Source organism: Sarcophilus harrisii, chromosome 2 (assembly GCF_902635505.1).
Source record: "Sarcophilus harrisii chromosome 2, mSarHar1.11, whole genome shotgun sequence".
Classification (NCBI taxonomy): Eukaryota; Metazoa; Chordata; class Mammalia; order Dasyuromorphia; family Dasyuridae; genus Sarcophilus; species Sarcophilus harrisii.
Window position 1 is genome coordinate 72,074,942 of NC_045427.1, and position 25,851 is coordinate 72,100,792.

The 25,851-nt window shown below is 35.0% G+C and overlaps 1 protein-coding gene across 1 annotated transcript; it reads left to right on the plus strand.

The window, feature by feature from the left end:
• The first annotated feature begins 4,390 nt into the window (after positions 1–4,390).
• On the plus strand, positions 4,391–25,851 carry LOC100915730. Its single transcript, XM_003758359.4, has 3 exons — positions 4,391–5,466; positions 23,155–23,350; positions 24,910–25,851. Exons 1-3 carry the CDS (start codon positions 4,576–4,578, stop codon positions 25,083–25,085), a joined length of 1,263 nt encoding a protein of 420 aa, XP_003758407.1. The 5' UTR covers positions 4,391–4,575; the 3' UTR covers positions 25,086–25,851.

Genomic DNA, 25,851 nt, shown 5'->3' on the forward strand with positions numbered 1-25,851 from the left:
GCTGCACAAGAAAAATCAGATCCAGAAAGAAAAAAAAAACCTGAGAAGGAAAATAAAATGCAAGCAAACATCAACAGAAATTATGTTGTAGTCCACACTCAGTTCCCACAGGCCTTTCTCTGGATATATGGTTTTCTTCATCACTGAAGAATTGGAACTGGTTTGAATCATCTCATTGTTGAAGAAAGTCATTGGACTTGGCTCTTTTCAAAAATGAGGTGATTCAAGGCAATTCAAGACTTGTGATGAAAAGTCCCATCCATGTCTAGAGAGAGAACTATGGAGACTAAAAATTTCTGAAGAAGTAAATTAAGAGTTAATAGTTGCCTGTTTAGGGTCTTTATAATGACTGTCCCAAAAGAGGAATAATATTTTTTTTTGGTCCCAGAAGGCAGATCTAGGAATGATTGGTGGAAGTAGCAGAGAGTGTCAGATTTTGGAAAGAATCTATCCAAAAATAAAATGATCTGGGAGCTAGAAAACCCTTTGTTTAGGATGTTACATTTAGAATTTGTATTTTCCCAGTTGGGAGAAGGAACATCTTCCTAATGTTCCCTCTGAGGTCCCTGTCAGTTCTAAAATTCTGTAACAAAATGTGTTTTAAAATATGCAAAACAATGAAGTTAATTGGACATTCAGATTTGAACTCGTGTTCATTCCATGTACAACTGTCTTTCTGCTACACCCCACAAATATTGTCACTTCTATTTCCAAGGCCACAAGAAAGAAGAAAATTGGAGCAATGGGAGACACAGCAGAATAGAAAAAGTCAGAGGATCTGGGTATGAATTATGTCAATAGGTTATCATTAGCAAGTTATTAAACTTGTCTGAGACTCAGTTTCATCATCTGATATATGGATCGCTTGAACTCTAGGGTCCCTTCCAGCATTAAATTTATGATTCTGTGATCTCCTAAGTGAGATAGGCCATTTTACTTTTAGAACAAATCCCATTTTTAGAATTTTTTTCTTAGTACCAAAGTGAATCATATCTCCCTGAACTTCTGCCCATAATTCCTAGTTCTGTCATTTGGGGCCAAAAAGAATATATTTAATCCTTCTTAATATTTCAATACCTCAAAATTTTTGAGAACTGCTATCTTGTTTCTCCCTTCTCCTAACCATCATCCAAATCTTCACTTTGCTCATTCAGAAATTGTTGAAATATAAAGAGACAGAAATTTTTATTTTATTTTTTTCTGGGCACAATATGGTACCAAAGCCAGGGGAAAGGAAAAGCTTTGCTGTTGATATATAGAGAATAAAGTTAGGCATATAGGTCAAGTGTGTGAAAGACAATGGCAATTCCTCTTTCATTTAGCTTTGTTCTGATTGAAATTTATTTTTAAAATTTTATGTCTAATTTATAGCATAAAACAAGCATTTCAATAACACTAAAAATATGATTACACACAAAACTGCAGATCTATAATGCACAACTTGATATTCCTTTCAAATGTATATCAAAATTATCAAGTAAATTTCTTTTTTTCTTCCCATCCTATTAGACATGAATAGGTATGTTGTGTGTGTATATAATATATTAATATTAATTATATTATGTAGAACAATATATAAGTATGTATTAATATTATTATTCTATTTATCAGTTCTTTCTCTTTATGCAGTTAGCATCTTTCTTCATATGACCTTTATAGTTAATTTGAATATTTGTAATAGTCAAAATAACTTATTTGCTTAAAGTTGTTACTAAAACAATATTGCTTTTCCTATTCAGGGTCACATAGCTAGAAAGTACCTAAGACTGGGTTTGAACTCAGGAAGATGAGTCTTCTTGACTTCAAGTGTGGCACTCTATACAATGTGCCATCTAACTGCCCTGCAATCTAAGACTCTGCCAAAAGTCAAATGACCAGGACAGGAACTGTGGGATCAGGAGTCAGTTTACAAGTCTGTTGTTTTGAAACACTAGTGTCTTCCAGATTGTTGATAAAGTCTGGGACAAATAACTGTCTGCTAGTATTCCACCTTAGACGACTCTGTAGTTCTGCTGCTTAGACTGAAAGCAGAGTATGGGGCTAAGGAAATCTAAAGAAGTTAAACCATCCCCTAAATCAAGCCAATTAGGACCTTCTGAAATTTTGTAGCACCCTGGCTTGAGCCATCTCTGTGATCTTTGAAGATCAGAGCATTCATTGCCTAAAGAAGAGAGCAGCAAGGATAGCTAGATGATGCAATGAATAGAGCACTGACCCCAGAATCAGGAGAACTGCAGCTGATAGCCAGCCTCAGACACTTAACACTTGCTATCTGTGTGAACAAGTCATTTAATCCCAATTGCCTCACCCACACAAAAATGTTTGTAACAGCAGGACTCCAGATGATACAGATCAGGACCTTACAAGGCATCAGTATTCTATCTAGAAATATAACAAGCCTAATCCTAACACAAAGTCCCAATTTGGGAAATATTCTTGAATAATTAGAACAATAATAATGGAGGTAGTGGTGGTGGTAGTAATAGCTGGCATTTATATATAGTGCTTTAAGGTTTGCAAAGTGCTTTACAAATATCTCATTTTATTATCTCAACAACCCCAGAAAGAAGGTATAATTATCATTCCAATTTTACAGATGGAAAACTGAGGCAGAGAGTGGTTAAGTAACTTGCCCAGAGTCTCATATCTAATAACTATATGAGTTTACAATTTGAACATAAGTCTTCTTTTCTTCAGGTCTGGAAATCTATGTACTAGGGTGATATGATAGCATCTTCAACTATGTAGAAAAATCAAACTAGAGGAAAAAAAACATAGAACAATATCTTTAGTGAACATTGATAAATTTTTTTATTATTATTTTTGCTGAGGCAACTGGGGTTAAATGACTTGCCCAAGGTCACACAGCTAAGAAGTGTTAAGTGTCTTAGGTCACATTTGAACTCAGGTCCTTCTGACTTCAGGGCCAGTATTTTATCCACTGTTCCATCTAGTTGCCCCACTAAATATTTTTTTTTAAATATTAGCAATATTAGACAATAGCAACATTTTACAAAGTTTATATACTATGACCAGATTGGATTTATATCAGGAATATAGAATTGGTTTAATACAGTAATAAAAAGTATAAATATAGTAGACTAAATCAATCATAAGAAAAAGAAAAATCATATGATTATATGGAAAATGTGGAAAAAGCTTTGGGCAAAATACAACATGCATTTTTGCTATAAATTAAATTAAAAATTTAAAAAGTAAACATTTCCTTAACATGATCACTATCTATTTAACCAAAACCAACTAAAATTACTATCTATCTATCTATCTAAAACCAACAGCTAGCATTAAGTATAATGGAGATAAAACTTGGGGTTTGTTCAATAAATCAAGGGTGAAGCAAATATGGCTATCATCACCATTGCTATTTGACATGTGTTAGAAATGCTTTAGCAATGCAACAAGAAAAAAAAGGAATAATCACAAGCAAAGAAAAGGCAGAATGATCCCTTTTGTAGTTGATATAATTGTTTGCTCAGAGAAACCTAAAAATTAGTTGAAATAATTAGCAATTGCTTCTTTAGAAATGTTACAAAATATAAAATAAAGCCATGTAAATCATCAGCATTTCTGTATAATATCCACAAAATCCAGAAGAGGTAGAAAGAGAAATTTTATTTAAAATAAATAGAGGATATATAAAATATTTAGAAATCTTTATATATCAAAACATACATATGTGTGTGTGTGTGTATATATTTGCCAAGACACAACTACAAAACACTCTTTACAGAGATGAAGACAGATTTGGATAACTAAAGAAAATTACTCACAAATAGGCTTGGGCAAACTGTCAAAACCGAAATAGTTCATCAGACCCTTAATTTTATAAATGGGAAAACTGAGGCCCAGCAAAAGGAACTCACTTGCTAGTCAGAGTCAGGACTTAAGGTCTGGAAGATAATAATCATTAATTACTATAACAAGCATTTATTAAATGCCATACTAGAGCCAGACACTGAACTAGGTACAGAGCATACAAAGACCAAAAGGAATGAATTCCTTCCATCAAAGAACTTACATCCTATTGGAAGGAAATGATATGTATATAACACGGCTTCTCTTTTCTCTGAAAGGAATGAGAATTATAATTTTAGACCAGTGATCAAAGTGAGAGAGACCTGATGAGTAGCTTGAATTATAGACTTTCAGACCTGGGAAAATATAGATTGTAAGTGCTTCATTGATCTTTAAAATACAATCTGTCAGAGGGAAAAGACTTTTAGAACAGAGCAGAGAATTCAGAACTGGAAGAAATCCTAGGACAGAAAATATAAAGTTCTATAAATAGCTAATACAGGAGGAGGAGGGGAAGCAATAGGAGGAGGCAGAGGGAGACGAGGAAAGGGTGGAGATGTGGGAGGAGAAAGAGGAGGAGGAGCTACCAGCAGTGGAAGAGAGTGGAAGGTGGGTACTGCGCTGAGCACAGAAATCTGAGACCGAGGCTGCCACAGCCTAAACAGAGCAGGGGAAGAAGGAAGGTTTGAGGCCTCAACTGAAGTGGGGCAGGAAAGAGAAGGGAGCTGGGGCCGGGGTGAGAGTGTACACCTGCTGAAGATGGAGGTCATGGGAGGACAGGCCCCTGCTGGGGCTGGAGGTCTGGCAGCCGTAAACATGGGGCCCGAAGCCCTCATTTTAGCTGTGGCAGTGGCTGGAGCTGGAGGGGGGCCATCGCCTACGACGGCGGGGAGCGGATCGAACCCTGAGGCCGATACGTGGACTTGGACGTGGACTTGGAAAGGGGAGTGGTCAGGGCAGGATATAGCACTAGGCCCTACTTTGGCCGCTCTGTTGCTTCTGTACGCCGCGTTGTGGGCTAGTGTGGTGGAACTGAGATGGAGGGTCCTGGATCTGGCTCAGCAGCAGGAAGAGGAACCGGACCCAGAGACAGGGACAGAGGAAAGGGCAGAGACAAGGACAGAAGCAGAAGCAGGGGCGGAAGCGAAGCAGGTGCTGGAGAGGGAGTCCGAGCAGGAGCTCAAACATAAGGCAGAAACAGTGCCCGAGAAGGAGACGGAGCCAGAAGCAGAGGCAGAGGCAGACGCAGACGAAGAGCTGGAGGAACTGCAGGAGCCTTCGAGTGCTTGGGACTCAAAGAAACCTACATCTTTATGGGAGATTGGGCTCCGGACCAATGTGCCTGTGCGGGGGATGAGCGCCCGCCCTGTGGGAGTAGCGGGTGTAGTGGTTGCTGTCCGCTCGGGTCTGGTGCTGAAACTGATGACATTAGACGCAAGAGCTGGGAGTTTGCTGCCGGCCCGCTCACAGCAAGTTATCCTAGACCAGGGAAGTATTCGCTCCCTGCGTCCTTTGGGACTGGACTTGGTCCACATAAACAATGGACGCTTCTTCCCTCTGCTGGGAGCCTTCCAAGAGCACCTGCTTAACCTCCTGGAACAGGAGGCTTCCCGAGCAAGGACCAACATCCTCGTCCTCCTGGACACCAAGGTGAGGGTATTACTTGAATGGGCCAGTTATCCGGAACTGCCTTAGCCAACCATAAAGTGGTCCCAGGATTCTATAACTAATTGGTCCTCACCAGCCACATTGTAGGAGCCCACCAGGCTGATATCCAGTATCTTCCTGGGTATGAAGATGAGGATGGTGAGGACAAAATTAAAGTGCAGGAAGGAAGACTATAAGGCATTCAAAATAGTAGGCATTATCCACTTATCTCCTTGTTTTCCTGGACACCAAATAAAAAACTGGCACTGAAAGCAGTGACCTCAGAGATGTGTATGTGAGCCATTCAGACAGACTGTCATCCTTGTTTCCATCTCTTGCCCCACCCCCTCACTGCAGATGGTAGGGTAAGGAAAATCCCCTGCTTGTTAGACATTCACAGAATGGGCCACAAAATATTTTTAATTTAAATAACTCTAAGTTAGTTCATCATACTTGATCTTCACAACAACTTGTGTAGATTATGCAAGTGGTATGCCCATTATATAGAAGCTTAGATTAGTTAATTCCTGCCAGGGATCTTGTCACAGAGACTGTGATAGAAAGATGATGAGGGGCCCCAAAACTTCTGGGTTGTCCCCTTAGCAGTGAATCAAACCCTCCCACTTCTTACTGGTCCATTTCAGGGTTATAAGAGATCATCTCTACTCTTTATAATAATAAACTCTACTAGAAGCCCCCAAACCATTTTGTGAAATTTGGAAATGCTTTTTTTTTCATTTTTGGTTTTCCTTTCATTAGTATTTATTTACCTTTATATGATCTTTACCTCTAACACTCTCAGTTTACCTGAGATTTTATATTTCAGGAATGGAGACTTCCCAAATTTAAATCCCAAACTTCCTTTGAAAGAAAAGAAATGGTGTATTCAAAATCAACCATCCCCCCCCCCCAATTCTAACTCAATATATAAGATGAAAAGGGAAATAATTTCGCTATAGAGGTGATTTTTTTCTGATATAGTATATGAATCTGAGCTTACACTATAGACTGTATAATATATGGGTCACAATCTCCTTCCTTGATCCAAAAAATCCTGGTTTTTACAAATCTTGAGTACAATCTGTTATCATCTGCATCACTAAAAAAAAAAAAAAATAAATAAATAAATAAATAAAAAAGAACCAAGCACAATGAAAGTGATAATATATTTACTTGAATTGTAAGAAACAGAAAAAAGCTTTCATCATAACTTTTTTAATACAGTAATTTTGGGTAGGTAACATTTGTCAGAGTTTGTTCTCTTCTTGCAGGATATTTGAAAATTTAAGACATTTTCAAAATACAATGAGGCCTTAGAGAAGAAATTTCATGTCATTGTTTCTCGGTGTATACTCATAATTTTCCCCACCAAAATAAATCCTTTGAAATTTTGCTAAGCATTTAGTATATGCCAAGCCTTATGGTTGGTGCTGTTGATACAAAAATTAAAATCAACATAAAACTTGACATAAGGAAACATATTATAATCATCCTTCCAAAGATATGTAATGACATAACATTTTGTTATATTAATTATAGCTTATTTTATGTTATGCTTTACATCCAACATATTATTTATTTTCACAACTCTTTGAGGTTATTGGATTTTATCCTCATTTTACAAAAAAGGAGAAAGACTTAGAGATGTTAAATCACTTGCTAATGGTCACACAACTGGTAAATGGCAGATCAGTACTTGAACCCAAGTTTTATGATGTAAAATTATCTTTTCACTGATATGATAGTTATTATTTCAGAAGGAGGACTATGTTTAGGAACCAAACATATTTGGAATAACAAATATTAGGGAATTGTTGAACTTTAAATTTTTTTTAAATCACAATGTGTATTTTCCTTGGACACATGAAAGAATTTCTGTTAATCTAGTATTGTTATGATTGTTTGGGTCAGTGAGTAAAGTTGGTGAATAGGCCTTGTTTTTTTCCTAAACAGAAACATTTAGCATGAAGAAGAAAATGCTTACTGAAGGAACATGATAGTTATTTTCAAATATTGGAAAGATTGTCATGAAGTTGAGATTGAATTGTTTCTGCTCAGTCTCAGAGGGCATAACTAAAATGAATAAGTAGGAGGTACTATGGCACGCTAAAAGAACTGATGGATTTTGAATGAAGACAAGTTCAAATTTTGACTTTTATTCTTACTAGTAGTATAAACTTGGGCCAATAAATTCTCTCTATGTTTTATCTTTCATATTTGTAAAATGAAGAGGCTAGATGAAATCAGATGAAGATACCTTTCAACTTTGACTTCTGTGATAAATTGTAAGAAGGCAAATTTTGGCTTGTAGGCATAATCTTAATGATAGAATTCTCCAAATATCTATTGAAGATACTGGGTTCCTGGTACCTAGAGGTCATTAAGTGAAAGCTAGATAGACACTTTTTAGTGATGTTCAAAAAAGGGTTTCTTTTTAGGTACAGTTTGGACTGTATGTATGGAATGTTTCTTTTCAATCTAGAATTCTACAGTGACAAGCAATTTAACTGGGATAAAAATTATATTTATTAAAACAAAATAAGCCTTATATCTTTTACCATCTTAAGAAAATCTTCCAATATAACATATATTCTTCTTTTATTACAATCACTTGCCAGACCTGATTCAGCTTTTAATATATATTGTTTATATATATTCTTTATTTCTTGTTTTATCATGGCACTGAACTTTTCATCATATTGAACCATCCATTTTCCCCTATCTAACCTTGATTTCGTTCCACAAGTTTTTACGGATATTTCAATCAAGCAAGTTCCTATGCTACAGATACATGGCTATCTCTACCTCCTTGATCTTTTGCAACATTCGTGAGGGTATAAGGGTATGTACCATATATTATGGTATATAATATTCCATCTTCATTTGGGAATACCTGTGATCCCAAAATAATTCTGCTTCTTCATATATCATTATATTTGGTAGCATAGTGTAGTGTTAGCAAATCACACTCTGAGCTTGAAGAACCTAGCTTTAAGTTTTATCTCTGACACATTCTGGCTTATGAAACTAGGCAAGAAAGTCATTTAATCTATCAGTGTTAGGCAAGATGAATTGGAAAAAAGGAGCCAACATGGTTGGAGAATTTAAGGGTTTAGGGAATGAAATCATGAGTTAAATCTGTATCTCCAGCATCCTGTAGAATTCCCAGGTTCAATAGAATTATTTAAATCTTCCAAAAAAATTTTTAGGGGTGGATATTTTAGTGTCTGATAAAGATGCCCAGATCTTACAATGTTATTTAGACTTCTTAAATGAAAAAGTGAATTTTAATAGTAAAAATTACCTTTCTCCAAGCTTCAGTACTCCAGTCTTTGTTTTGTTTATGCCATGCATGTTTTCTTCATAAGAATAATTAGCTATCTTTTTTTTTAAGGACTCTTCTCACTGTTCTTTCAAATTCAGAAAACCTATGCCACACTATAGGAGAATCTATAAAAATCCTTTGACAAGTCTGTTTTAATTTTATGGAGATTAGTTCAGCTATTTTACAGCAATAACAGTTGGAGTTATTTTTATGCTCCAACAAGTTGGAGCTTTTTAACTTCATTTTTTTTTTTACTTTGGTACAGCTAATCTTATTTTATTGTGGATTTAAATGATCTTTGAAAAGCTTGACTTCCCTATGTAGTATCAATAGCCACTATCATTGGCACTCACTGAGGTGGGCTCTTTAAAAGCTATAACTTTAGTATGTTTCCTTGGAATAATATTTGTTCTTAAAGACTGCAAAATTTAATAAGCATTAACAAGAAAAGAGAGCAGTAAAACAGCATATAAGTTTTTGTGCTAATGGCACTATCATGGTTTCCTTGCTTGTTTGAACATGCTTTTTCAGTCTTCTTTATGGAGTCTTTATTTATATCTCAGCCTTTTTGTATGGTTATTACTCTTATGCTCATTCTTTGGCCCTCTTGTCTTTCTTCCATCTTAGTGAGCTCATCACCTTCCACCAGTTCAATTATCATGCGGATAACTAACAAATCTATATATCCAAACTCACCTCTTTTGAGCTCCTCTTCCATTGCACATCTCCACCTTGATATCTCATATCACATCTAAAACAGACTTCATTATATTTTTCCCTTTTCCTCTAATTTTCCTAATTTCATCAAGGGCATTATTATCCCTTCTAGTATCCCAAGCTTGAAGCCTGAATCCTCCTTCACTATTCACTTTCCTTCATACACCTCCCTTCTTGCACAAATGTTATCAGTTGCCAAAATCTGTCAATTTTGTTTCTATAATATCTCTTAAAAATCCACTTATGCAGTTGCCACTCTAGTTCAAATTCTTATCTCCTTCCACATTATTACAATGATCTACTCATTGACCTTCCAATCTTTAGTTTGTTCCTTCTCAGATCCATTCTTCATACAGCACTGAAAGTGATATTATTAAAGTACAGTTTTGACCTTGTCACCCGCTCAAGAAATTTCATTATGTCTCTCTTTCCTTTAGTTTAAAACATGTTCCCACAATATAGCTTTTGTTTTCCACTTCAATTGTTCTCACCCAAATGCTCTTCACCATACTTCTCTCCTACTGGTTTCAGTCAAGGAGTCAATAAACATTTATTAAGCATCTATTATGTATCTTGTACTATACTAAGCACTAGCTTTGTGAAAAGAGGAAAAGGACAGTTCCTTCCCTCAAGGATCTACCAATCTAACAGGGAAGACAACAAACAAACAAACATATACAAACAGGTTATGTAGAAGATAAATAGGAAATAATTGATATAGGGAAGGCTATTTTTTTTTGGGGGGGGGGAGGTTGGTTGGTTGTTGTCCTTTGTTCTCAGAGAGAACCAAAATGACATCACTATGTTAGGGTCTAGTTACAGTGTGTCAGACTGGCTGATCAGACCAATGAGGTTGGAATGCTCAGCCACAGTTCTGACACAAATAGTCCCTATGAACATATGGAGTAGCTTCTTTAGCTTTGTGCATCTTGAATTTTTTATCACCTAATTCAATTTTTCTTTCCTCATAGAGCATAGCACCTTCTCTGATGAAGGCATGTCATGCCTATCAAGCCTGTGCTAGTATCTTCCAGGTGTATGAATATGTGTGTGTATATGTGTGTGTATGAATATATACATCTATATTAACATGTATGTATTTATATATATATACATACATATATATGTGTGTACACATATTCGTATGTATACACAGAATAGATGGAAGGTAATTTGAGAAGCCAAAGCACAAACAGCTAGGAGTACTGGGAAAGCCTTCCTGAAGAAGGTGGGATATGAGCTGAATTTTGAAGCAAGACAGAGTAGGGAAGAGACAAAAAGGAGGAAGAAGTATATTGAAGGCAGAGAGAAAACCATTGCAAATGACCTGAAATGGGAGATGAAGAATCTTGTGTAAGATAAGTGAATTTATTGACCCTATTCAAAATTTCACCATTTGTTGTAACTAATGATTCCACATATGCATGGTGTGGTGCTGGCTGATGGAGTACCTGTGTTTTCTTGGTGTTAATTGTTATTCCAAAATTAGCAAAAGCAGCAGAGAATTGATCCATACTTTATTCCATCTCAGCTTCAAAAGCTGCATTTATGCACTAATAATCATTTGCAAACAAAAAAAAATCAAGCACCAATACTCCCTCTACTTTAGTTTTGGCCTTTTCAAGTTTGAAGAACTTACCATCAGTGCAGTGGTTGATTTTGATTCTGTTTGTCTTCATTGAAGACATTTGACAATATGGCTGAAAACATCATGCTAAAAAGCATGGGAGCAAGCATATAAGCTTGTTTCATTCTATTGGTGACTGGGAAAACATAGAGGAAGGACACTGGAATTAAGAGAGATTGTGAAACACTTCCTGTAGAAGATAGTGTTTTAGGTGGGACTGAAGAAAAACCAGAGAAGCTAGTAGATGGATATGAGGAGGGAGAACATTCCATGCATGGGAGACAGCCAGAGAAAATGCCCAAAGCCAGGAGATGGAATGTATTGTACATGGAATATTAAGGAAGTCAGTGTCACTGGATTGAAAAGTGTCAGGATGAAAGGTTAAAGAATGGAGAAGTGGGGGGAAATACTTCGAGATTATGAAGTATTTTGCATCTTTTGCAATTCATCAATATTTTCCTATAAAATCTTCATATGGAATTTCCTGGATGATTTTTTTGGAATTAAAAAAATTCAAACAGAAGACTTTATATTTAATCCTATAGGCATTAGGAAATCACCGGAGAATTTTGAGTAGCAGTGTTGAGAATGTGTGCGACATAATTGACTTGCACTTTTGGAAAATCACTTTGGATAGATCAATGGAGGAAGGATTGAAGTGGAAAGATACTTGAGGCAGGTAGACCCACCAGCAGGCAATAATTGAAGTGTGAGGTCATGAGGGATTGGATTAAAGTGATGGTCGTGTCAGAGGAGAGAAAGAGCATATTTGAGAAATGTTGTAATAGTGAAATCGACAAGCCTTCCTAATAGATTGGCTATGGTAACAGACAGTAAAGAGTTAAAGACACTTAGGTTGAGAGTTTGATTGACCGAGAGGAAAATTTTAACCTTTATGGTAATAAGGAATATAAGAGGTGGGAAGGCATTAAGGAGAGAAATAATGAGTTTGGTTTTAGACATGTTGAGTTTAAGATGTCTACTGGGCAATCAGTGGTTGGTGGATTTCCTTCTATTACTATTAATATACAATTCTATTCCACTGCTATTTATTATTTCCTCTATTATGTTGAATAAGTTCTACTTTCCTAGAGTAATATTACAATAATCCTCCTGATTCCCATCCCAGCAAGTCTGGCTAATATTTATGGATTCAAATTTGCTTTCCTGTGTTAATCTTTGTTGTTAACATGTTTATTACCCATATTAGTGTATATAGTGACCCCTCCACACCCTCATCTTTTTGCAATTCATCTATATTTTTCAATAAAATCTTTATAGGAACTTTCGTGGAGAAATTTTTTTTGGAATTTAAAAAAATAATTTGTGAATTACAATGTTAACACTGAGGTAATCCCACATTCTTGCTACATCACTGACAAGTCTCCTTTCCCAGACCTTGATAATGTCTTTTATGATATTTCCTCTATAAAAGTCATATTTGATATCTTGATACAGATGACTTATACCTATCTTCATTTACAATATTCTTCTTCATAATATTCTTTGAGCAATCGTAACTGTGGTTTCATCATTGTGATGTTCTATTATTTGTAGTCATGTAGCATCCTTAGGAGATTCCTACTCAACAGTTGAACTTTTGTGTTGACAGGCACATAGCTTATAGCAAAGTATCAATGCATTTGTTTCTAACACACACACACACACACACACACACACACACACACACGCACACATACAGCATTTCCCCTCCTGGGAAGTTTTGTAAAAGTTTATAAAGCACTAAAATTTAAAAAAGCACAACATTTCTCAAATATTCTCTTTCTCTCCTCTGATGTGACCATCACTCTGACACTACCATCACTTTAATCCAGTCCCTCATGACCTCACACTTGGATTATTGCCTGCTGATGGGTCTACCAGCCTCAAGTATCTTTCCACTTCAATTCAGGTCTAGTTAGTGGACCTGAATCTGGCAGTGATGTGTGTGTATGATCTTTAGCAAGACTTCATGTCTCTTTCCTCATATAAATTATTTATAAGACCCCTTCCAGTTCTTACATTCTGTTTTGTGTTCTGAAATGCCTTTTAGTTCTGGAATTCTATGTTGTACATTCTAGGATCTCTGTTCTTTTATTACATGAAATTTCAAAGCTAATGGAAAAACTCAAATTCGTGTTCCAATTAACATCATGATAGAAAACAAAGATTACAGTAAGGTGATAAATGTTTTAGGCTCATAAACATTAAGGACAAAGGCAAAAACATTTTATAAGTTCAGAAATGTTTACTGGTGGCAGTGAGATTCAGTTATTCTACAGCTGTTTTTTTAACTGTTTTGCATTAAAGTCAACAAATTATTTTTATCAGATAGATTTGATGATGGTCAAAGGCTAAGCAGCTCAGTGTAATTAACTTGCAATAGACCTGGTTCCAGGTCATTTTAAAATGAGAGATCTTTTGAATTGTAAGAAAGCAATAGGACTGAAGAATTAGACAGCAATATAACCATTTTAGTATGACTGGTAATAAAGTAGTTATTTTTTTAAAAATTTATTCTGAACTTAACAAATGCCATAGAAAATGGACATCTCCATAATATATCTCCATATATTATATACATAAAACATATATCTATGTTAGAGCAGAAAAAGAGAACAGTATTCAAAACTGTGAATCTCAATTATATACAGCTCACTTTTCTTTTAAAATATATAAGAAATTCAATGTAATCTTCAAAACTGTCCAATTTGCCTTGGATTCTTACTATCTTGTTTCAGTTCTCTTTTGTGCATTAAAAATTTATTTGAGTTCAAATCCGGCCTCAGACATTTAATACTTTCTAGTTGGGTGACCCTGGGCAAATCACTTAACCTTAATTGCCTCCGGAAAAAAAAAAAATGATTAAATTGACCATTTTCTTTCTTTCCTTTTTTTTTTTTTTTTTTTTTTTAACTACCTTCTCTCCCTCCAACTCATACTTCAATTGAAACAAAAGAAAAACATGAAATAAATATGCATAGACAACCAAAATGAGTTCTTACATATTCTGTATCTAAAAATGAATGTTTTATTCTATGCCCGGAGTTTATTACTTTTCTATTAAGAGATGAATGGCATGCTTCATCTTTGGTCCACTGAAATCATGGGTGGTTGTTTTGCTAATCAGAATTTTTAAGTCTTTCAAAGTGACATTTTATACATTGTTATTGTATAAATTTTTCTCTGGGTTCATCTTATTTCACTCTATATCATTTCATACAAATCTTTCAGATTTCTCCAAAACTATCCTATTAACAATTTCTTATAGCAAAATATATTATATTCATGTATAATATTTGTTCAGCTATTTCTTATTTGATGGCTAATCAATTTCTAGTTTTTAAAAGAGCTTCTATAAGTAGTTTTTGTGCATATGAGATCTTTTCTTTTTCTGTTCTTTGGGTTTTTATTCTTTGTTTTTTTGTGGGGTATCAACCTAGTATTGCACTAAAAGTCATATACAATTTAGTGACATTTGGAACATAATTTCTTTTTATTTATTTATTTTATTTATTTATTTATTTTTTATTTAATAGCCTTTTATTTACAGGATATATGCATGGGTAACTTTACAGCATTAACAATTGCCAAACCTCTTGTTCCAATTTTTCACCTCTTACCCCCCCACCCCCTCCCCTAAATGGCAGGATGACCAGTAGATGTTAAATATATTAAAATATAAATTAGATACACAATAAGTATACATGACCAAAATGTTATTTTGCTGTACAAAAAGAATCAGACTCTGAAATATTGTACAATTAGCTTGTGAAGGAAATAAAAAATGCAGGTTTGCATAAATATAGGGATTGGGAATTCAATGTAATGGTTTTTAGTCATCTCCCAGAGTTCTTTTTCTGGGCATAGCTGGTTCAGTTCATTTCTGCTCCATTAGAAATGATTTGGTTGATCTCGTTGCTGAGGATGGCCTGGTCCATCAGAACTGGTCATCATATAGTATTGTTGTTGAAGTATATAATGATCTCCTGGTCCTGCTCATTTCATTCAGCATCAGTTCGTGTAAGTCTCTCCAGGCCTTTCTGAAATCATCCTGTTGGTCATTTCTTACAGAACAGTAATATTCCATAATATTAATATACCACAATTTATTCAGCCATTCTCCAACTGATGGACATCCATTCAGTTTCCAGTTTTTAGCCACTACAAAAAGGGCTGCCACAAACATTCGTGCACATACAGGTCCCTTTCCCTTCTTTATAATCTCTTTGGGATATAATCCCAGTAGTAACACTGCTGGATCAAAGGATATGCACAGTTTGATAACTTTTTGAGCATAGTTCCAAACTACTCTCCAAAATGGTTGGATTCGTTCACAACTCCACCAACAATGCATCAATGTCCCAGTTTGGAACATAATTTCAAATTGTTTCTCAGAATGACTGAACCAATTCATAGCTCCACCAACAATATGTGACATTACCCAATAATGTATCAGTTTCCCAAAAGCCCTCCAAGAACTTTTATTTTCCATTTTTGTCATCTTTGCCAGTCTGATGATTATGAGATAGAACCTTGGAGTTACTTTAATTCACATTTTTCTAATAATTACTTATTTGTGGCATTTTTATATGATTACTGATAGCTTGAATTTGTCCCTTGAGAACTACCTGATCATACCATTTTTCCCCTTGTTGGGTGAGACTCAGTTTTCCTAGATCAGTTATTCTTGGTTACTTTGGTTGCTTGGAAGCTCTTAATCTTTTTGTATTCTGGAATCTTGTATTCCAGGCTCTTTGTGGTGGCAGTAGCTGAGTCTTGTGTGATACTAACTGTGACTCTTTGGTATTTGAACTCTTTTTAGCGGGCTGAGGGTGGAGCTACTTTCATAATGATTTTTCCTTTGATCTGGAAGCCCTGCATTGTTAGATATGATGGTCTTTAGAGGTTATCTTGTTCAACTGGCTCATTTTACTGACAAGGAAACTAAGATTCAAAAAAGTAAAAGGACTTACTGAGGATCCGACAAAGCTAGGAATCAAATCTAGGTCTTATTATAAATACAGTGCTCTCTCTATATAATACAACATTGACCTCTTAGCTCTAAAATACTATGATTGTTTCATTGTAAAGATGTAAATCATAGGTGTTGATCCTGTTGCCTGGAAAATATGAGTCCAGATATGGCCTTTAGATACTTATAAATGTGTGAGCCTGGCAAGTCACTTAACCTCTGTCTGCTTCAGTTCTCTCAATAGCACTTACATTTCATGGCTGTTGTGAAGATTAAATGAGAAAGTATTTGTAAAGCACTTAGCACAATGTCAGGCTAATAATAAGTACTTTGTAAATGCTAGTTATTATTATCATTACTATGTCATCATTATATCATCTATTTTAAAAGTCATATCTTCTTTGATCCTTTTCTTTAAGTTAACTTTTTTTTAAATCACCTTTTTGTTTTGCTCAGATCATTCATTGCCAGCTTCAGCTGATTATGAACTTTACAACATTTTCATAGTATTTTGCTATATTTTTGGTGTTTATCCTCTTATTATTATCATCTTATATTACCTTACTTCCATCTGCAATAGTTTTTTAAATCTTAATTGTTTGATGATTTTCTTGTAAATCAGTTTCTGTCTAAAGAATTCCACATAAATTTTGTTTCCCTCCAAATAGTCTATAGACCCGCCCTGGTCAAATCCAATCCATTTGTACATCCTGGCATCACTTCCCTGATGTCATAGTCATCTTCAAGAATGAAGGACAAATAGCAATGTATGGTTTACTCTAGTGGTTATATCACTTTGTTTTTGCTTCTTTTGATTTTAATTGATCATGTATATTTGGATATTTCACATTCCTATCTCTGGGTATCCATTTTTTCTTCTCTAAAATGAGCTGGCATTTGGACAAGATAGTTTCCAAGATATCTTCCATCTCTAGTATTTTTTTATTAAAGCTTTTTATTTTTAAAACATATGCATTTCAACATTGATCCTTGCAGCCTTGTGTTCCAAATTTTCCCCTCCTTTCCCCCACCCCTTTTCCTAGATGGCAAGTAATCCAATATATGTTATATATTTTAAAATATGTTAAATCTAATATATGCAAATATATTTGTACAATTATCTTGCTGCACAAGAAAAATCATGTAAAAAAGGAAAGAAAATGAATAAGAAAACAAAATGCAAATGAACAACAACAAAAAGAATGAGAATGTTATGTTATGATCCACACTCAGTTCCCACAGCCCTCTCTCTGGGTGTAGATGGCTCTCTTCATCATGAGATCATTGAAACTGCGAATCACTTTGTTGGAGTCACATCCATCAGTCATCTATAGTATTCTATGATCTATGATCTAAGATTATTTCTTTTCTTACCCATTCAAAGTTCCATTTTAAAGTTTTAAAACAGTTTAAAGCAGTTTTTACCAGATTATTTCATTTCCAGTTTCTGAAAAAAAAAATGTGCTAGATCTAGGAAAACAATTTTATTTATTATAGATATTTAAAATTTGCTGAGCACTTCACATATTGTTTGCAAGGCATTTTACATATTTTACCTCATATTAGTTTTATATCAATCCCGTAATATGTTTTCTTTTTATCCCCATTTTATAGATGAAACAACTGAAGCTCAGAGATTTTAAATGGCTTGCTCTCAGAGAATTAGTGTCAGAGGTAGAATTTAACCTAGCTCTTCCTAATACCAATTTAAGTGCTATATTATATATTATATCTTGTCCAAACAGATATCACTGCTATCTGTTAATTAATCACTGGAAAATCACTCAATCTTTCAGAAGGCATTGAATCTGAGTAGAAATCTTCTCCACAGCTCCCTAAATGAAATCCAACTTTTAATTGAAGACTTGAATCCATTGAAGATACCAGGGTTCTTAGGGGTAATATTGACATTTGCCTTGAGCTTCAGTTGCTTTTAATCATTTTTTTCTCTCTCCCCACTCCCTAGTGTGATTCTAGAATTAGTACTTAATTTCCTATTCCATGTTGTTTCCTTGATGGTATAAGCCATCTTCCCTCAGGAACAAAACAATGAAAAATTCTCAACTGTAATATTACATAGGGAAAAAAGAGGGCAATTGAGTAGATCTGGAACTTGGAGTGCAAGTATCTTTTTCCTCTTTAAAAAATAAAGAAAACCAATGAAATAGTGACCTTGAATTCACAAAAAAAAGGTTTCTTTAAAAACATTGTTCCCAAAATTTTACTTTCTTTTCCTTTGTGCTTAAGGAATGAATAGGAAGGAAAAATTAACAGTAGATGTTAGGGTCCTGTAGACTATCAGAGGTAGTGGAAGAGACTTTCAAACATGGCCATTTAGAGATATAAGGGACCTTAGAGCTGTCTAGTTCAATCCTTTAAGTGTACTATTGAGCAACTTAAGGCTTCCCCTCAATCTTTTCCTGGGAAGGACCCCCATGCTTTGATAGCAGCAGCTGCAATTTGCTCATATGCTGCTATGGAGTAATTAATCTGTACTGAAGTGTCTGCATACTGACCTTTACTTGCTAGTTGACCAAAGTTGTATATTAACTCCAGGTTGCTGATTTCATTGAACTTGTAGTCAATATAATTCACTATACTCCGAAAGCCACAACAAGTTTTGTCCAGGTTCTAAACATGTCCTTGCTATAGATTTCCAATTACTAGGGGTTAAAATTTCATAAGCCAAATTCTCTAATATCATCTTAACATATGAGGAAGCCCCATTAAGAGTACAACCCTTTTTCAAATCTTTAATAATTTCCAGATCAAAAGGAGTGTATCTTCTCCTGACTTGACCCGAAGAATCAATTTTTTTCAATCAGAGAATATGCATTTATCAAATCAGATATATCTTGTCCTTCTTTCTTTAGCTTTAACTAATGCCTTTTGTAATGTTGTCATAGGCTGTCTCATAAGTGGTGTTGATTGTGTTAATGGCTCTTGCTGTGAAGCACCACACTCCTTAATTTCATCAGAATTGTACTTAATTCTTGTCTAATTCTTCATCCTTTTCACCTAGGTTATCTGGATACTCCCTTTCCTGTACTTTCTTCTTTTTCCTTATTCTATAACTTATATAATTTCCTAAAGCCAATGGTATTAAGTTATATGTATAAAATGCTTCTTTAGGAATTGAATCGGTACTATTATCATTGTAGTATTCACATAGTTGCTCTCTACCAGTTTCCACTTGTCTGGATCTAATTCTTTTTCCTTAGAGAACCAAGGAGTTGTGTACTGTACTGTTTCTAAAAGTTCAATGATCTGCATCCAAGTAACAATCAAACCTTGGTTTTTCATAAGTCTAACAATGTTCTCTACACATTTTCCTTGAAGTGGAAAAGGCTCCTTTCTAAACATTTGTCCTATTTCAGATGCAATACTAGTTTAGCCCTTTACAAAGTTTCCTTCTTATCTACTTACCCTAATTTCTGGCTAGATGTGGGTCCTTGATCCTACATTCAGATGCCAAAATTTAATGTTCTTGGTTTGGTTTCTGGTAGTCTCTGGAGCAGCCTTCTTTTCAGCAGATTAATCACTACAAGAATAGCCAGGTGTTAAAGTCCAAATTCTTTATTATCTCCTTCAAAGTCTATCTTCTTCACTTAGGGCTCAGCTAGTGTTTTTAGAGGTCTTCCAGAGTCTTGGTTTCAGTGGAGAAGTGCAGGAGGCCAGGCTTGCCAGCAGAGGGTGTGAGATGGGATGAATGAATCTAAGTCCAAGGGCTTGTGCTTCAGTCTCCAATCCATTTGTCTTCCCTAGCTCTGAATGAATCTGGCTGAGGGTCCCAGCCAATATGCTCTACACTGAGTTAAACCAATCATTATATCACTAAGAAACTATTATTTGTTGTACGATTAAATCAGTCATACTGAACTTAGAGAACTATTAATCATCATGCTAAACTAGATAACAATTGTCTCATCTATTCCACTGACTTAACATCTTGTAAGAATCCTTGTTTCAGAGTTCTGGCCTATAATACAAGATCCCAAGCTAGTAAGTGCTAGTCTATCCAGGAAATCTTGTTTGGCTGGACTGTAGGTGAAATGTATGAAGACAAATCATGATCTAAGTCTGGAAAGCAAGGTTGCAATCAGAGTATGGAAAACTTTGGATGCAGGATGAGAAGTTATACTTTATTTGGTACAGAGCACAGTTTAAACATATATCTAACCAGTAAATGCTTCCGTTGACATGGTTTAACATGAAATTTAAAATATCCATGTTGGATATGCTGAGTGGTTTCTGAATTCTATTTTAAAAATATTATCACATACCAAAGATCTTATAGATCCTACTGATATGATACTTACAGAAATCATAATCAAATATATAGTATGTTTATATGAGATAATTATTCTTTAGGTAACACTTGAACCTATAATGTCTCTTTACTAAGAGAGATTGATATCTCTAGCATAGAGAGAACACAAAAAACTTTTGTGTATAATTTTGAGCTAAATGGCTTCAGAGTTTCTTCCACCTCTCCAAAACAAATTCTGTGATGATTTTCCTGACTATATTACTGCCTGCATTTAGTGTCAATAACCCCTAAATGATTGATTCTGTGATAACTAACTGGCACACTCAGGGAGGAAAGAAGAAAGGACATGAACAGAATTTTTATAACCTAATGAGATTTTTTTAAAGGCTAATCTTTGCAGCCAGTTGAGGTATAAAATGTTTGACATGAGATGAAATATTCCCTTGGTCTATGTCTCCTGCAGAGTCTCTATCAGGTATCTGAGAACCATAGAAGACTACAGTCTGAGCTTAGCTAGTCAGAAATGGCAATTGCCAGACAGATGATGTGGACTGACACCCCCAAAAGAGCTCACTAGTTATCTGGACAGTGCAGACATCTGAAGTACCAGACTAATTAGTGAAAGCAAGAGAGAAAGGAAGAAGGAGCAAAGGAAGGAAGATGGAAAGGAAGAAGAAAGGGAGGAAAGAAAGAAGGGAAGGAGAGAGGAAGGGAGGAGGGAAAGAAGGGAGGAAGGTAGGCAAGAAGGAAGAAAAGAAGGAAAGAAAGAGGGAAAGAAAAAAAGAAGAGAGGGAGGAAAGGAGGGAAAGAGGGAAGTTCAGAAGAAACAAAAATGACCAGGATAACATTCTGAGCCAGTTGTTTCAAAAAAAAGTTCTCAATATCTAATAAATAAAAACAAGCCCAAATTGCATGGGGATGGATGATAGGATATTATTCTATTGCTCCAACCTCAGGGAATATGACAAGAGAGATATATAATATATCCAACAGATGTTTGATCGTTGTTTCCAAATTCTAAATGAATATGTGTGTATGTATTCAACACCTTAAATGATTTTTTGTTAGCATGTAAACTACCATAGGTAGAGAATATGTAATTTGAACTAAAAGACTATCTGGTCTCAGTTTCTTCCTCCATAAAATCACAATCATAAAATAGATAGTGTATATTATCCTTTTCAAGATTAGACTATCACATGGAAAAGAACCTTAGAAACCTCCTGGTCTGACACCCTCATTTTACAGATGAGAAAACTAAGATCAAAGGAAAGAAATTTTGAATATTTTTTATTGCTTATGATGGAGCAATCATAAAATTTTTTGAGTTATGGATACCACATCTGTAACTAGTTTCTCATCTATTGAAGGTACAAAATTAATACCATGATTGAGAAATGGAAAACCTCCAATATACTGAAATACATTTTTGGGTAGAGCTTAGCAAAGGCCTGGCTCCAGATTTTTTAAATATCTTGTGATTAATAGTAATACTAACAATATTAAAGATAATTCTCACTTATCTAGCATTTTAAAGCTTATAAGCCATTTTAGATAAATTATTTAATATGATCTTCATATTACAAATGTTATTTGTATATTACTATTATACATATTTTATATATACATATATGTATATGCATACATATATTACTAATATACATATTACTACAAAATAAATGCTATTATCATTCCCATCTTACAGGTTAGGGAATTGAGGCTCAGGTAGGTTGAATAGCTTACTTGTGGTCACGGAACTAATAAGTGTCAAAACTAGTATTTCTGTTCACTATACCATGTTATCTCTACAATAGAGTGCCTGATGTCTTTAATATAATCTCATCTGAATGTATGTATGTATATATATATACATATATATATATATGTATATATATATATACGTATATACATATATATACATATATACATATACATATATATATATACATATATATACACACACACACACACATGCTTTTCTCTCCCTATGTATTGAAACTTAATTTTCCCCATAATTTGAAAAATAAAGTCAAAGCACTATCAGTTAGAACAACCTTTTCAAGTCCCATTGATTCTACTTCAGAGCTGGTTTAGGTTCCATTTCCTACCCACAATAGAGAAAAATGTGACTCAAATGGAAAGGGAACTGGGATCATCTGTTATATGGTTAAACATGAAAGTTCCAAAAAGTTCCTTTTACTTTTTCTATGTAAATTCTTCAATCCCCTTCATATAATTCTGGTAGGATCCCTAAGAATCCATAGAAACATGTAAAATGCACTTAGCCTCTAGATTTTGCAGCTGGTTTCTTAGGGAGACCATTTTTCCCAGTCTTAATTCAGGACTGGGATTCAAATATAAGTCTCTATGTTTCAGCGAAAAATGTACTGGATTTGGACTCTGAGAATTCCAGTTTGAGCCCTGACTTTGCCATTCACTGTGTGATTCTGAGTAAGCCCCTTTCCCACTCTGAGTCTCAGTTCCTTCCTCCATAAAATCACAATCATAGAATAGATAATGTGGTTTAGGAACTATGATCTGTGATGAGAGCTCTCATTCTTCCTTTATCAATTACCAGCTTTTTTTCTCTCCAAACATCAGCATGTAAAAAGAGATTAATAAGCCCTGCATTGCCCCCCTGCCATGTAAGATTGGCATGAAGCTTAAATGAGATGATGACCATAAAGTATGATTGTATGTGAAAGTAATATATGCAAATGTGAGATCTTTGGCAATAGAGTCACCAAGTTTTGTTCCCCTATGCTCTATTCTTTCAGATATTGAAGAAAATCTACCATCAAGTTTCTAATGCCTACAAAATGGATGGAGACACAAAAATGAGTGGCCTGTCACTCCAGCAGCTCCTTGAGATTTTGCTGTCTTGTAAGAAGATCACAACTACCTATATTAAGAGGAACAACATTGCTATCACAGTGGAGGGAGAAGATGCTTGTCTGTTCAACTCTAACGCCAGTGAGTTGCCAGCCTTCCATGAAGCTTTAAAAATATATATATCCAAGGCATTTGTAACCAGAAAATGGTTGTATATCAAAGTTGCAAACATCCTCAAAGGATATCAAGGTGAACCTTAACCAGAGCCATGGAGGGACCCCAATAGCCTCATTTTACATATGAGGAAACTGTGGTCCTAGGAGGCTAGGGTGCTTGCTCAAGTTCATACACGTAATAGGGATCAGAGGCTAGTCAGTCACCAACCATTAATTAAGGGTTCACTATATGCCAGGCACTAAGAAGGAGAAATTAAAAAAAGAAGCAAAACACAGTCCCTCCCCCTAATGAGTTTATGATCTAATCCTCTTACTCAATCACTATTTTATTTCACAATGCTAAATCTCTACAACATCAGTGATTTTTCACTTTCCTTTGACACCTTCCAGGGATGAAGGACTCACTACCTCCCAATGAAGGTGATAACATAGTTTTAATTGCAAGGAAGTTTTTCTAGGAATAACATAGTTACTAGGGATAACTACTGATAGTTCTACTCTATGACCCATCAGAACTTTATTTGGTTTTTCTTTAACAATGAAAATTTCCTAAGTTTCCTAAATTTAAAGTTTTGGATTTTGAAGAGATCTTAGAGATCTTCTAATCAAACTCCCTTCCTATGAAAAATAAAGAATACAAGCCCTAGATTGGTCAAATGACTTGCCTCTAAATTATTAATTTAGTTGGGGGGAGTTTGAGACCATTGAAGTCCCAGAGTCACACAACTAGTAAATGTCTGAGGCTGAATTTGAACTCAGGTCCCCTGGACTCCAGGGCCAGTGCACTGTAACACCCAGAAATTACTCATTAAGTAAGAAGAAATAAAATCAGAATTCAAACTCGGATTTTCTGCCTTGAAATTCAGTGCCTGCTTCTTCTGCTACTTCTCTTTCCCAGGCTAAACATCTCCAATTCTTTTAATCAATGCTCATAGTCTCTAGCTACATTCCTCCCCTAATCCCTATCTCTAATCTTAGTTGTCCTCCTTTGAAAAAGACTCAGGTTGCTTCCAATGTTCTTTCTGAAAATGAGAACTGAACAACATATTTCAGCTATCATTTTCCTTGGGCTGGACACTATGTTTCTATTTATTTACTTGAATAACTGCCTGACATTTAGGCTCTGGCTGACTCTCAGAGAAAAAAAAAATTGGAGAGAGAATTTTTAATGACCATTATGCTTGAGGAGACAGATAAGGGACTTGGTGAAAAAGAGACACACAGAGATAATGATATAAATAGTTCAAACAGTTTATAATGTATTTTTCCCCAGATTGTACAATGAGGGAGGTATTGTATGCATCATTATCCCCATTTTACAGATGAGGAAAATATATCAGAAAGAAGGAGTTTGAGTCAAAATCTGCTCTTTTATCTCATTTTTTTTTTTTGGTAATGCACAGTATACCTATATATTCCATTTTCAAAAAATCATTGTTGTACTTCAGATGTGAAGTATCTAGATCTAATAGTCAAATTCTAATCACCATTTATAATTTTCTTGTTTTTCTGAATTTTTTTCAGTGTATGGTGTGAACCTTGGACTAAGGGACCTGGAATCAAAGGAAGGACTAGCCACCAACAAGGCAACAGCTGGGGATTGTAGAGATGTCTTCCAGCCTTTGTCAGCTAACACTAAACAGTCCAGAGAAATTGAAGAATCTAAAAGTGAGAGGCTGTTTGGTGCTCCTTCTGAGTGAACAGGAACAAGAACAGGTCTTCCATAAAGGGTAGACCTAACTAGCCAAGATATTCTTGTAAAAGCCTCCAAAGTTAGTTAAAGTATTCCTAGTGAGCAAATGGTGTCATTATGGTTCCATGCCAAAAAAAAAAAAAAAAAAAAAAAAAAAAAAAAAAAAATGGGTTATAAAATAAAAGATCCCAATGAACTGTCACACACACACACACACACACACACAGACACACACACACACACATGTGCATACACACAATTGTTATGCTTAGTGTTTACTGGGTTAAGTAGAATAATGCAGTATTTGATCCTTCAGGATTTTCATTTGAAAGAGTGAGGTACTAGAGCTCTGAACTCCCCTCCCTTATACTTGTAAAGGTGTCGTCTTAGAAAGTCAGCATAAGAAGGTTCTTTACAATATAGAAAACAGAATGTAAGAGTTGGGAGAGACCTCAGAACATAGTGCAGTTGATGCCACATTTAGAAAGGATCTTAGAAAGGCTCTATTAGAGGAGTCTGCAGTTAGCTTTAGTGTCTCTCTTCAAATATGTGCCAAAATAAGGAATGGAGAGTGTACTTGTATGTAGATTCCCTTCATTAATGCTCTATGAATCACCCCATTAGAGAAATGTTGATTGTGTGTGATCTTATAAATAATGTCCATCTCTAATGCATAGTTATTGAAGTGATATTATTGTTTCTTATATAGTATATGATATTGTTGGTCTTTTTGTATTGTATTAATGTATGTTAAATAAATATGTAAAACAGTA